This window comes from Bubalus kerabau, chromosome 6 (assembly GCF_029407905.1).
Source record: "Bubalus kerabau isolate K-KA32 ecotype Philippines breed swamp buffalo chromosome 6, PCC_UOA_SB_1v2, whole genome shotgun sequence".
Classification (NCBI taxonomy): domain Eukaryota; kingdom Metazoa; phylum Chordata; class Mammalia; order Artiodactyla; family Bovidae; genus Bubalus; species Bubalus kerabau.
In genome coordinates, this window is record NC_073629.1 from 33,745,253 (window position 1) to 33,759,230 (window position 13,978).

Below are 13,978 nucleotides of genomic sequence, written 5' to 3' on the forward strand. Positions count from 1 at the left end.
GGAGTCTCTTATGACCGCTCCTCAACTCTGGTCCCCGGTTCCCCGGCCCGCCGCAGCACCCAGCTCAGCCCTCCGCGAGGTTCTGGTTAGTAAGCTGAGCTCTGCCAAAGGATGGGGTGCTTTCCTCGCGGGGAGGGGGTCCAGGCCCGGGGACCTCACTGAGCTGACAGCCGGGTGGCGGCACCTCGCCGCCTCTGGCCCCCGCCGGCCCCTTTAATTCGAGTCCGCCGGCGGCCAGGTGCGGCGCTGCGTGGCGCGGTGCGGCGCGGTGCGGCTGCGGGCGGCGGCCGGGTGCTCTGTACGCGCCGCCCGCGGGACTGCAGAGCCGGCGCCGGCTGGCCGCCCGCACGCCGCCTCCTGCGGTCATCCAGAAACATGGAGGCTCCGGGTGCCCATCGGGAAGGGTAAATGGGTGTCGGGGCGCTCGGCTGCGCGTGCTGCCGCCCCCCTGTCCGGGCTGCGGGGCACCGGGCGGCACAGCCTGCAGCGCGGCGGGCTCGGGCTCAGTCCGGGGCGGGCGAACCTGGGCCGGACCGAGCCGGGGCGGGCGATGGGGGGCTGGCGTCCAACGGAAGGAGTGAAACAGGCAAAGGGCTCGGGGACTCTCCGGGCAGTGCCAGGCGCGCGGGGCGGAGGGCGCAGAGAGGAGCTGGCGGGTGATGGGAAGCGCAGCTGACATAACCATGTCTGGTAAATAGCGCTGGTTGGTAGGACCCGAATCACTTGGGACTGCCTGGCGGCATTCCCCTCTCCTGCTCAGAACGAAAACGGCTTTGCAGCAGAGAAGGGCTTTTCCGCTTCCCTGGGGCCGTGGGATGCCGGGGAGCCCCCCGCTCTTAGGGGAAACCCAAGATCTGGGGCAGCATCTACTCCCCACCCCCTGAGTTTAGGTTCCAGTGTTTTCCGGAGGGAGATGGAGCCTCGGCGGACCCTAGGACCCTAGGGGCAAAAGAGCTAGGCTGCGCTCGGGCCCCACCGCTAGAGCCCCCCTCCGGACCGGGCAGGAGGGGGTTAAGGTGGAGCTGGCTGCAGCAGACAGCTGGTGGGTCAGGTCCACCCGCGCGGAGCCGAACGCGGAGCGCGCGGGGCGGAATCCCGGCCGGAGACAGGAGCGATGGGGAGAGGGCTCGGACCCCTCCCCGCCCTGGGGCCGGCGGGATTGGGCGGGCAGGGGGCCAGCCCGGAAGCTGGCTTCCTCCAGGCTCCCCCTCTAGCTGCTGCCAAGCTGCCTCGCAGCCAGGCTGACGGAAACTTGGTTCCGCACTCACTGCCCAGGAGACGTGAGGGGTTTTCTCTTGGGGAGAAATCAGTGGTCGGGCGCTGCCCGGTTCGAATGCCACCCCACCGGAGGGAGGCCTGCAGTGTAGGGGTCCCTGAGGGAGAGGAAGTCCTGGGACCAAGGAAACCAGCTTTTGGAGATCGACCTTTCTGTGTGAGAAGTCTCCCTAGATGAGCTCTGGAGGAGTGTGTGTTGGGGGGAGCCAGGCTGGGAAGGAGCGGTTCTTCTTCCAGGACTCTGCAGAGGTCAGAGCAGGGAGTGGGGCTGCAGTGTAGGAAGCTCTCCCCTTGGGAGATGCTGTGTCCTGACCTCGGAATGGGAGGGCTTTGCCCAGAGTCCGTCCTGATGTCTGCAGAGGACCAATGGGGAACCTGGCTGAGCCAAGGGAGGCCCCTGGAGGAGACAGGCCCAGCCAAGTCTAAAGGCTTGTTCCCTGGGAGAAAACGCTTCCAATGGATGGAAGCCTGCCCAGAAGAGGCAAAGAGGCTGAGGGATAGTTCTCAGGTATGACACCAGAATGGAAAATGGGCATGGAAGAGAAGCTGCCAGAGCTCTCCTGAATCTTGGCCCCAGCTGCCCAAAAACTCTGATTCCACCTTGCTGCTGTTTTTTCCAGGCAACGTCACACCTCCTGAGGGCAGCCAGGAGGACTCCGGCTTTTGCTGAGCATTGCATCTTACCTCCTTCCTTTCAAAGGCTCCAGATCCCAGCTTACCTGTGTGCCCCTAACCAGGCATCCCACGACCCCTCCAGCCCAGCCCAGCCCTAGAGCTCACCTCCAGGCCCTGGAGCCTGCCCTCCTGCCCAGAATGACTCACCATTATTTCTAGCTCAAGTGAGAAGACATGATGGGGTGTCGGGCTGCCCGTTTGTATATCTAGGATTCCTGAAGCATCGGATCAGCTCTGCAAGAAAGAGAGCTGCAGATTCCTGCCTTGCCAGGTAAATCAATCTATTGTTTAATAATAGCCGTGTGTAGAGTCACTGGGGTGGGAGCAATGAGCGAGACCCAGGCCCAAGATTTGTCACTGAAAACACCTCTCAGGGTGCAGGGATCTGCAAGGCATTAGTTTAGTGCCTGGGAGAGGGCTCCCTTCCAACCTCTTGTATGGGACTGTGCTGCATGAAGCCTGCGCAGTGCAGGGGGGACCTATGTCAGCCCCCTGCCTCCAGCTCAGGGCATTCCAGAGCTTTCTTGAGAGACCACCACCTGCTCCCCTCTGATCCCCAGACCAGGTAAACATAAATCTTACTTTTTTGTGGTATCGGTGGTGGTGATGTTTTTGCGCTTCTTGGCTGAGAGAAGAGAGGGGGAAAAAAAAGCACCCCAGGTCGGGCTGCCAGTGCTGAATGGTCTTATGTTCTTAACCACCTCTGTCTTTCAGCCAAGCCAGGCTCTCTCTTCAGCTCTCAGGGAGCCCTGGGGGCTCTCCCGCTGGAACCCAGGCTGATGCTGCTGTGTTTCCTGGGGCCGTAAGCACCATCCCAAGCTCCCAGCCACCAGGCAGCTAGAAGGCACAGCGAGAGGCGCCTCTCCCGGTTCCAATTATGACAGTGGCCACCGGAGACCCAGTGGATGAGGCTGCTGCCCTCCCTGGGCACCCGCAGGATACCTATGACCCAGAAGCAGACCATGAATGCTGTGAGAGGGTGGTGATCAACATCTCAGGGCTGCGGTTTGAAACCCAGCTAAAGACCTTAGCCCAGTTTCCAGAGACCCTCTTAGGGGACCCAAAGAAACGGATGAGATACTTTGATCCCCTCCGGAACGAGTACTTTTTCGATCGGAACCGCCCGAGCTTTGATGCCATTTTGTACTACTACCAGTCTGGGGGCCGGTTAAGGCGACCCGTAAATGTGCCGTTAGACATATTCTCTGAAGAAATTCGGTTTTATGAGCTGGGAGAAGAAGCAATGGAGATGTTTCGGGAAGATGAAGGCTACATCAAAGAGGAAGAGCGTCCTCTGCCTGAAAATGAATTTCAGAGACAGGTGTGGCTTCTCTTTGAATACCCAGAGAGCTCAGGGCCTGCCAGGATTATAGCTATTGTGTCTGTCATGGTGATCTTGATCTCAATCGTCAGCTTCTGCCTGGAGACGTTGCCCATATTCCGGGATGAGAATGAAGACATGCATGGCAGTGGAGTGACCTTCCATACCTACTCCAATAGCACCATCGGGTACCAGCAGTCCACTTCCTTCACTGACCCTTTCTTCATCGTAGAGACCCTCTGCATCATCTGGTTCTCCTTTGAGTTCTTGGTGAGGTTCTTTGCCTGTCCCAGTAAAGCCGGCTTCTTCACCAACATCATGAACATCATTGACATTGTGGCCATCATCCCCTACTTCATCACCCTGGGAACAGAGCTGGCTGAGAAGCCAGAGGATGCTCAGCAGGGTCAGCAGGCCATGTCACTGGCCATCCTTCGAGTCATCCGGTTGGTAAGAGTCTTTAGGATTTTCAAGTTGTCCAGACACTCCAAAGGTCTCCAGATTCTAGGTCAGACCCTCAAAGCCAGCATGAGAGAATTGGGCCTCCTAATATTCTTCCTCTTCATCGGGGTCATCCTCTTCTCTAGTGCTGTCTATTTCGCAGAGGCCGATGAGAGGGAGTCCCAGTTCCCGAGCATCCCGGATGCCTTCTGGTGGGCAGTCGTCTCCATGACAACTGTAGGCTATGGAGACATGGTTCCGACTACCATTGGGGGAAAGATCGTGGGTTCCCTGTGTGCAATTGCAGGTGTTTTAACCATTGCCTTACCGGTCCCTGTCATAGTGTCCAATTTCAACTACTTCTACCACCGGGAGACAGAGGGAGAGGAGCAGGCCCAGTACCTGCAAGTGACAAGCTGTCCAAAGATCCCATCCTCCCCAGACCTAAAGAAAAGTAGAAGTGCCTCTACCATTAGTAAGTCTGATTACATGGAGATCCAGGAGGGGGTAAACAACAGTAACGAGGACTTTAGAGAGGAAAACTTGAAAACAGCCAACTGCACTCTGGCTAATACAAACTATGTGAATATTACCAAAATGTTAACTGATGTCTGACTGAACCCTAGTAACCTACTCACAGCTCAATGGAACTAATGCAGACATTGCATAATAGCCTGCATTGTAGTCAGTGTGTTCTACAGTGTGTATCTGGTTCTGCATGGAAAGCAATAGTCGTGCAAGTGACTTTTGATCTTTTGATTTTTGATTTAGAACACAGAATATCTATCCATGGCTTTCATGCAAATCTTCATCACCGGCTTAGGGGTTTCCAAAGATGGGAGTCACCTATGGAAGCCAGGATTTCAGAAGGACACATTGAGGCCACCTCATAGCAGATACAGAACCCATCACATCAGTGCCACCTTTTCTTCCTAAAGAAATGCACACAGCATCTCAGAGATGCAACTCCCACCACTACCACCCTCACCATCCCACCCCACCAGCCCACTTGAGCCTACCTCCCCCTTCACAGAGAAAAACCATGGTGGCTTAGCCTTAAAGTTCTGGTAATTATTCAAAAGGTCATTCCCATTTTTGCATTGAAAAGAACACACAGTGCTGTGTGTTGGAATTACTTTCTGTGTCACAGGCTGGGTGTTTGTGAATTGCAGTTGCCAAGTAGATGCTCCGGAGGCTTGTGTTTCATAACGGAAAATGCTGCATTTGGTTTTTTTCTCTGCAGTGTCAAAGTGAGGGAACCCCGGGGGAGGGACAGTTAGGATGACCGAATGTGAGTTGTCAAGTTTCACATTTGCTCCCTTCGCCCTACAGGGAGAAGCTAACAAACCAAGGGACCTCTCAGCTTCAGATTTCACCATTTTTGCAGGCTTCAGGGTCACAAAAACATGTCTGATTTGTTCGTTACACTGGAGTTTGCAGGCATCTGCTTTCTAGTGCTGTTGCCCAGCTACACTGACGCTGCAGTGAAATCTACCAGTGATGCGATAGAGCTGCATGGGTGTTTGTTGCATGAATCTCAATATTTAAAACACAGGAGATAACCTATTTTCTTAGTAGCCTACACAGTATTCATATTTAGACTATTAATAGCCTAGGAATGGCATTGAACTAGGAGTTTTTTTTTTCCTTTCCCATCAGAAGACAAAAAGCCCTCAATCAAGAGGAAAAAAAAAAAAAATAGACTTTGGAGTGAAGAACCAAAACTTCTGGCCCTCTAGCCCACCCCCATCCCTGTTCTTCCAAGTGGGGGTACAGACCTCTGCAAAGCCAGGGGAGTGAGCAGGGAAAGCAGTGTCTAACACCTCACGTGACTGCACCTTAGGAATGAACCTAGTCATGGGCAAGACTGTACAGCCGACTGGGGCACGTTGTCCTGAGCACAGGCGGATCTGTGGATCCAGTGTATATACCTATGTATCAAGTGTCTCTTCCATGAGTTCCTCTCCCTAGCTAGCTATAGAAAAAATTGCATTTGAACCTTGTATAAGCTTATGCAATATTTTTGACACAGGGCAATATATGCATGTGTTTGACTATGTGCACTAGAGTGTATATACACGCATATATATATATATATTTATATATACATATATATACATACATACGTGTGTATATGTACATATGCACACACACACACACATATATATATAGTCATTCTCTGGAGTTCAGGTTCAGGAGCAAACCCACTGCTTGGTGGGTTGGTTGTCTCAGAGACCTAATGGGTTAATTTGTCTCATTGGTCACCCCACTGGGCCTGGGTTTGCTGCCATTGCCTCCAACACTCCAGTCTTCATGGATTCTTAGATGTTCGAATTGTCTTTCTGCCCTTCACGTGCTGCAGCTTCAGTTCCCCATGGCTGAAGCTTGTCTTACCGAGTGCACAAGGGCCCCAGGGCCCTCACAGCTCCAGCTGACCTGGGCCAGACCCACCCCAGGCAGCCCCTCTACAGCCCATCACCTTCTTCATCTCCATTCTCATTGTCCCTGCCCTGTCTGGTTTTCATTTGAGACGTAGAATGTATTTAACTAATAGAGAACATACACACGAGAACTGCAAACACCATGTCAAAGACATAACCCACATCTCAGATGCAAAATGACATGGTCATCTGGCTCTGCATCAGTCACTTCCACTAACCTTTCACTAAAGAGCCAGAATGGATCGCCTTCTTTGAAACCAAGGACACAGAGGAGGAGGGATCCTGGGGCCCCAATTCCACAGGTCTAGGCTAAAAGGGAACCTCCTCTATGGTGAAATTTCTGAAGTTCAGGACCAAGAGATGGAGTCCCTAGTTGAACCACAGGCATCATTTTGATCACCAGGCTCAAGCTGTCTCCCCCATTAAACTGGCAACCAGGGCTGCGTATGCAACCGAAGGCTGGGTAAAGAATCATTCCCCGCCCCTAGAGCAGGCTGAGAGTGAAGGCCACACCGCCTAAAGGTAGAGTTCTGGCTGACCCTGGAATGGGTGCAGATGGGGAAGCTTTTGCCTCACAAACTAGGCTTCTTTGCCTTTCAACATCATTGCTTAAATTTCCCAGACACAGCAAGCTGTGTGGTCAGGCTGCCAGTCGTCACTCCAGCCCTGGCCTCACTGTTGGCTCTTTAGCATCTTCAGTTACCTTGGGGGGTGGGGCACCAGCCCAGGGTGCTCGCTAGTTCCTGGTCACCCACATCCTCAGGGGTCTACAGGGCATCCTAGGCCCGGCACAAAGCCTCCGTGCTTCTCTTCCTCTCCTTCATGGGAGATGGTGCTGTATTTCCAAGGCGTGGGCTGGAGGGACGCAGACTTTGAAAAGATAAATGGTAAAATAACCTATACCTGATGCCTAGGTCGGGTGGTAGATATTTTATCCCAGTGCCCTTGACCTGGGACTATAAAATGTTTACCCACACCGGCACACAGACATACACACCCACTACAAAAGAGATCTACAGTGTTGCCATACACAAATACAATATATTCACCACACATGCAAAATACACAGAGACCAAATTAATGAAAAGGGTGTACTCAAAAGATATACGCTTATATCTGTATCCAGAATATGCACACTCAGCCCAGACATGGAATGTACATATAGAACATACATGAAAGACCTACAAACACCATGTAAAAGACACAACCTGCAACTCGGATGCAAACCATACAAAATGACGTGGTCATACAGAATGTACACAAATACCTGCATACACCATGTACAAAGACACAACTCATGCAAAACACACAAAAACAACATGGACACATGGGTATACATGTGGAATACACCCAAGATAATTTACTATTGTTTGCATGCAAAATACACACAAACTCAGTTTATACACCCAATACATCTATTCATAGTAGGCACACAAACTACAGCATACATACCCAAGAAATTACACACAAACACACACCTCAAATATACTGAGATCCATTCCTCTGCCCCCATATCTATAAATAGGCATAAACAAAAGATCAGATTTAATCACCTTTCCCTAGCCTGCATCTCTCCCCCTCAGTATCCTTCAAGAAATCTCTTCCACTAGTCTCTCTCCCTCTTACTCCCAGATTTCAGAAAAATAACCTCAAGGCTTAAAGCAAAAAGATGAGCCACCATGGTCAAACAGATTTCTTGTTAAGACTGGGAATCTCATTGGGTTTCTACCTATTCACCTTCCTCCCACCAGAAACCCGGGTGCCAAGTGTGGAAGGACCTGGGACAACTGACAGCCCATTTATATACACCTTTTAGCCATGCCTTTTCTTTCAAAGAAAATCCACACAGACAGTGCAATAGCTCAGGCGCCCCCACTCCCAACCCTTGGGATCTCTGGATTCATCCCCATCCTCTTGAAAGCAGTGTGGGCTCAAAAATCTGCAGGGTCCTGGGCCCAGAATGAGAGTGGAGATGCCCCCAACATTCTTTCAGCCCACAGATCTTACTGCTCCTCCATCCCCAGCGGCTTTGTCGGGGCCTGGGTCAGAGTCAAGACCCTATATAGACTTTATCTCGTGAAACGAGTAACCTTTACTTGCTTGTGGCATCTCACTTGCTCTTGGGTGTAAGCCCAGTGGGGTCAACTCCTGAGTCCCCCCATGAGTGTGCCATCCCAGGCAGGCTTTTCCACTTGCCCCAGCTCCACTTGGACACCTGTCTTCCATCTGATGGCTGTACCTTGGGGAAACACACAACAATTCAGCTTATGTAAAACTTGGTTAAGGATGTAAACCTAATGTTACACAAGCAAACAAGTCTTTTTTAGAAGGTCTGTTTCATATCCTATATCCTAAGGCCAGATTTAAATGCTTTGTAAGATTATGTGCTGTTTTGGGGTTACCCACAGAGCTGGCTCTTCCCACTAGTAGGACTAGCTGAGAGCTAGGTGTGTTTTGGCAAAGGCCTCACCTTAGATGGAAGTTGGGAAGTCGAAGTCAGGCATCAGATCGAAATCAGATCCTCACGGCCTCTACTCCTGCTGCCATCCAGGCTGTGTCCCACCTGCCCTCCTAAACATGGTCACAGCTCCCCTTCTTCCAGGAAGGAAGCAGCAGGGGATGAGCGTGTGGATCCATATGTGCATACTTAGTGCAATGTGCTGGGCCTTTCAAGTGTTTTCAAGTCAAAATATCCATTTTCCCTTTAGCTTCAGTAGGTGCCTCCTTGGCTCAAACTTTCAAGGAAGTTGGAGTTCTCAGGAGTCTAAAGAGAAAGAGGTCCAGGTTGGGTGGAGAGGGTGTCAGGAAGAAAGGGTAACTGAGCTAGTCAGATTTCAGAGTCAACTTTTTAGAAGCTGAAATTTAGTTAAGGTCATAATGAAGCTCTGTGCTTCCTGAAGCTCCTGTGGTGTTTGACATACCCTTCCTCTCTGCTTCCTCTGCCCCTCTCAGCTGGGCCTCCAAGGATGGAGTAGGCATGAAATCAGGAGGTTAGCCTTGAAAGGGGGCCCCAAAGGAGCATGCCCCTAGACTTCATTGGCCTGATGTGGAAAGGGCTCCCAGGACAGATTTTTTGGCCTGAGCCTACAGCCTGGGTGTTCATGTGGCTGCCCCATGTGGGGAAGGCTGCAAGACTAGCTTGTCCTGTCTGCTCTCCCTGGATCTCTCACTCCATTGTACTGAGGTCTTTGGCCAACTTCCTCACTCATGGTCAGCCATAAAACATCAGTAGCATCTTTATAGAGGGCAGGCTGGGGCTTCACTGCTGCCCACGGTACTGGAAAAGAGAGGCAGAGACTGACTTTCCACAAAGGAAACCATAGGATGGTTTGCAAATTGTATATGCGAGTGGCACCAGACCCCCATGGCAGACAGGAGGAGCACACTGCTTTGAATTGTTTCCCCAGGAGTGGGGATGGTGAGCCCTGCGCCAGCTCTGGTTCTCCTGGAGCCCGTTGCCGTAACAGCCTCCATCCTGGTGATGGCTGTCTGGTCTGAGAGGACTGGTCCACATAGGCTATATTGTCCAGGGTGCTCCTTGGTTACACACTGGAGGCTCCCCCAGCCTTGGCAAAGTGTCCATTGGCAGATTTGAGCCCACAAACTCAACCTCATTAACATTGTTCACCACCTGAGCCAACCAGCAGAGCGCTGGATGCTGGGAGGTGTCCAAATGGCTAGTGTGATCTTCATCTAGATCCGAAGACTTGGCCCTTGTTGAAACCAGCCCTGTTCTCTCATCAGAGCAGCAAGCAGAGATGGGTGGAGGTGAGGGATCCCTGACAAGCTGGAATGAGTCTCTTTATCAAATGAACCTAGTTATCTTTTCCCTTCTTTCTGCTTCCCTTCCCACCAACGTTCAGCTCCATCTCTCATAGTTTATTTTTTAAAGAGGAAAAGTGCAATAAACTAAATAGTGACTGTTTTCTTTAGCAATAGCTATTTCAAAATCTTGTTCTCAGGACTGAAAAGTGTAGTACCTGGATTCTCAGATAATGCCCTTGGCTTCTGGGCATCAGTTCACTGTCTCTGTAGCTCCCTCCTCCTCCCACATGGTCACGTGACCCCTGCACTAGGAGGCCCTGACCCTCCTCTGGAATGTAAACACACGGGTCTGATATCTGCACATGGAAGGTCCAGGAGAAGACTTTCTTTGTCACTCTGACTCCTCCCCGTGTGCACCTCTCTCTGTCTCTGTGTGCATCTCTGTCCCTCTCGCCTTCCACCTGCCCCCTTCTGCCTGCTCTCACATGGCATTCTCACAATCTCTGGGCACTGAAACCTTGAGTTTGAGTGACCTCACACCAGCCCATCTCACGGACTTTCAGTCAGACTGGCAGGGTGTAATGGAAGCCTGCAGGAAAGCATTTACCAATAGATAAGAATAAAGCATCCTGAGCCATTACAGAAGATCATTTCCATGCACTAAAAGCCATTACTTGATCCATTTGTTTCCCCTCCCACCCCTCCCTTGGGAGATGGATACCAGAGGAATGTGGCCTGGAGGTGTGCACCTGAGATGGGTCGCCTGGGCTGATTTGGGGAATTGCCCTCTGGCTGCCCTTCAAAATAAGCTGACTTGCTTAACCAAAGGTCTGCCTTGAGAGCTGTGGAGGAAAGCAAGTGTTGTGGATAGAGGTCTATAGGGACAGTGTTTGTGGGTGGTTAGGGCTTGACAGTAGCGAAACAAAGACCCCACCACCCACTATAGTGTACTGTTGCACAAATATTTGCACATGTTAACTGGGGACTTTAGAAGAGCCTCCTTTCCTGGGGGGAAAAAAAATCTGTGCAGCTGAATTTTCAGACTAGAGGATCAGGGAAGGCTGGCAACTCCAGGGTCCCACCGCATTCCTTTTCAATCTACCTTGCTCTATACCCGCGTATACAGCAAAACCTCAGTTAACTGACGGGGAAATCCTCAGGGAAGGAAGCCATCTGATGGCTTTACAATTATGGGTTTTTTGGGTGGGAAGGGGAAAATGTGTTTTGGTTCAACCTTTGTTATGGGGGAAAAAATCTTTCCTAAGTTGGTCAGTACAAATTTTCCTGCCTTAGTAAGCAGAATGTTTGAAGTTGACAGGAGACCTTGCATTGCTCAGGGTCAGTATTCTCAACCTCAATGCTCATTGTACAGAAGTATGAGTGGAGAAGACCAAAGAAATAAGGCTAAATGTCTGCTGGCTACAAGACATCTCTGGAAGTTGGACATTTGGGCTCATTAGATAATACCCTTGCTATCATTTGCCTCTTTCTACTGGAAGCAGAGTAAGAAAACATAATTCTTGTTAGTCAAGGTTTTGGTTAATTGGTCCTGAGTTATCAGAGGTTTTCCATATATACATATATCTGTGTATATATATGTATAGTATATGTATATATGTATACCATTGTTTCAAAAAAGTATACAGTTATACAGTGACCAATCCCCTTAGCTTCACTAATGTGGAATACGTTTGGCAACCCAAGAAATACTGCATTTATTTGAATTTTTAAAATGACCTCCCTTTGCATTCTTAACCATCACTTCAGTTCAACTTTTTTTCTCCTGCACAGGGACTTTTCTAGAAGGTAGTTCTTTCATAACAGAAGATCAGGCTCCAGCATCTTTCCCTTCCCAGATGGCTGCCTGACTCAGGGATAAAAGGGAAGTCTGATCTAAGAGCCAAGTGCTTTATCCTTTGTTCTGCCTGCTGACAGGAAAAGTTATTACAAACTTTGTAGTTCTGGGTGAGGGGAAAGCTTAAAGACCTGGCAAAGGACAGATCTCTTTTGCTTTCTCTTTGTCATCGGTGGTAACCTAGGCTTGAATTTCATGAGATCTAAAAATAATAGCTAAAGAACACCTCTGCCCCATGGAAGGTGAGATGTGTAGCAACCCATGAAACTAACAAATCCATCCTCTTGTTGAGTCTGACCAAATCTAGGTTGTGGGTGTAGGCAGTAGAGCACCCATAATTCAGCTGCCTCTTTGGAGAAACACCTGGGTCTGACCTGAACCGTGCTCTCATTCTCCATCTCCCTGGCAGTGTGTTAGACCCATGGGAGACAGCTCCAGCCTCGCCTCCTGCAATTGACTGTATGTGCTCTGCCTAGACGTGGGTGGGAGGGGTTCCTGTTATCTGATGCAGTTGAGATAGAGCCGGGGTGCTTGCCCTCTCTCAACATTCCCAGCATTAGTGTATGTACTAGCAGTCAGCTAGTAGAATCTCATAAACCAGACTTAGCATGGCCAGCTGGTAAACTGGAGCAACTGAGGCAGCTTCTCTGGATGGCTCCTTCTTACACTGCCTGAACCTCAGCAAGGAAACGGATATAACTTTCTGTGCTCCTCTGCACTCTTAAAATAGTCAGATATGTTCCAGATAAGTGTGCAGCTGAGAACTGCCTGCATCATTCCATGGACAGATGCACCAGGCAGGTGTAATTACATAACAGTGTGGACAGCTGCTACAACATCTAGGTAATTGAGGGCAGTGTAAACGCGGCTGTGAGGTAGGACCTTTGATAGCTACTCAGAGAGGACTCGGTCCTGGGGTCTCTTCTCCATTCTCCTGAGAGGACTGTAAGCCTTGCCTCTCCTGGAAGATGATTCCCCAGACACTGATTTTGCTGGTATGAGCACATTAACACTCTGGGCTGCTAGAGAAAGCAAGACAAGGAGCTGGGAAGGAGAGGATTTTCAGGGGTTCACTTTGCTGCTCATTTCCATGTCCGTGCTGACATGCCTGCCTTTTGAGCTTGTGAAGTGCAGGGTGAGGACTGTGATTGCAGGTAGGGCTGGAAAGGAGCAAGCAGCCGCAGGCTAAGAAGTGGGAGAGAAAAGCAGGGAGAGCAGCCTGGCTGGCTTTGGCGAAGGTGAGTGTCAACTCTGAAGGGTCTGAATATGCTCTGTGCTTGCCCCATTTCCGCCTTCACGTGGGATCCGGCGACCCAGTTTCCCTTTGTTGTTGTGCTTGGATGATTCCTTCATTTGAAGGGCCCCAGGAAGCTGGAGAGTCCCATGATCCAGCTCCAGCCTGCTGAGCAAACAATGCCCTGGCCAAATTGGCCTCTGACTGGGTTTCTGCATCCTTGCACCCCTTGCTCCACTAAGGGTAATCTTGGAACAATCTGGATTAATCATGCCAGCAACCAAGGAGGATTCTCTAGTTTTCATCAGGGACACAGCTGTAAAGCTTATGAGTGCACAATGCTATTTCCTTTTCTAGACCTGTGTGTGTATGTGCTTCTATAGGCTGTCTCTGGAGATTGTATATATTGCATACATATATATATAAAATGTGGAAATGGCCACTCACTTAGCACAGATTCCAATTAGGGTTTGCACTGGCTTCCTTGCTGCTCAGGCATGGCTCCACAGCTGCCTCTGTGTCCTAGCTCTAATAATTTCTGAAAACTCAAAGAGCAGAGACAGATAAATAAGCCTTCCTGGGATCAATAGGAGAAGGAACTCCAGGGCTGATGGTAAAGCTCCGTAAGCATGATGCCAAAAGGGAATTGGGGTCTCCATGGTGATAAGAGACTGTGGACCAATGGGAGCTGAAGGCGGAGCAGGACTTGTGGGGAAGACTCATGGGAGTTGGGAGTCATTTAACTATTTGTTTGCTTCGTGAAAATTTAGACACCAGCTATAACCGCATTGCACAGGATGTATAGGTATTATCATTCTTGCTGACATATTCTGGAAGCTTTCAGCCCCACCAACACTGCCCCGCCCAGGACTTCTGCAGCTGAGAGTTTCTGTGTCAGTAGGGTCTGATATTTGTACATAGGTTATACATAAATGTGTACATATGTGCCTCAATGAACATTGCCTGTCCAC

At 50.4% G+C, this 13,978-nt stretch overlaps 1 protein-coding gene across 1 annotated transcript; it reads left to right on the top strand.

Moving 5' to 3' along the window:
* Positions 1-1,925: 1,925 nt before the first annotated feature.
* Positions 1,926-5,291, top strand: KCNA2 (potassium voltage-gated channel subfamily A member 2). The gene is made up of 2 exons (XM_055586878.1): positions 1,926-2,221; positions 2,665-5,291. The coding sequence occupies exon 2, from the start codon at positions 2,828-2,830 to the stop codon at positions 4,325-4,327; it is 1,500 nt and encodes a 499-aa protein (XP_055442853.1). The 5' UTR covers positions 1,926-2,221; positions 2,665-2,827; the 3' UTR covers positions 4,328-5,291.
* Positions 5,292-13,978: the final 8,687 nt, after the last annotated feature.

What these genes read in the sequence shown, in the direction of transcription:
- KCNA2 (XM_055586878.1), top strand. Translation starts at nt 2,828, where the DNA reads ATGACAGTGGCCACCGGAGACCCAGTGGATGAGGCTGCTGCCCTCCCT.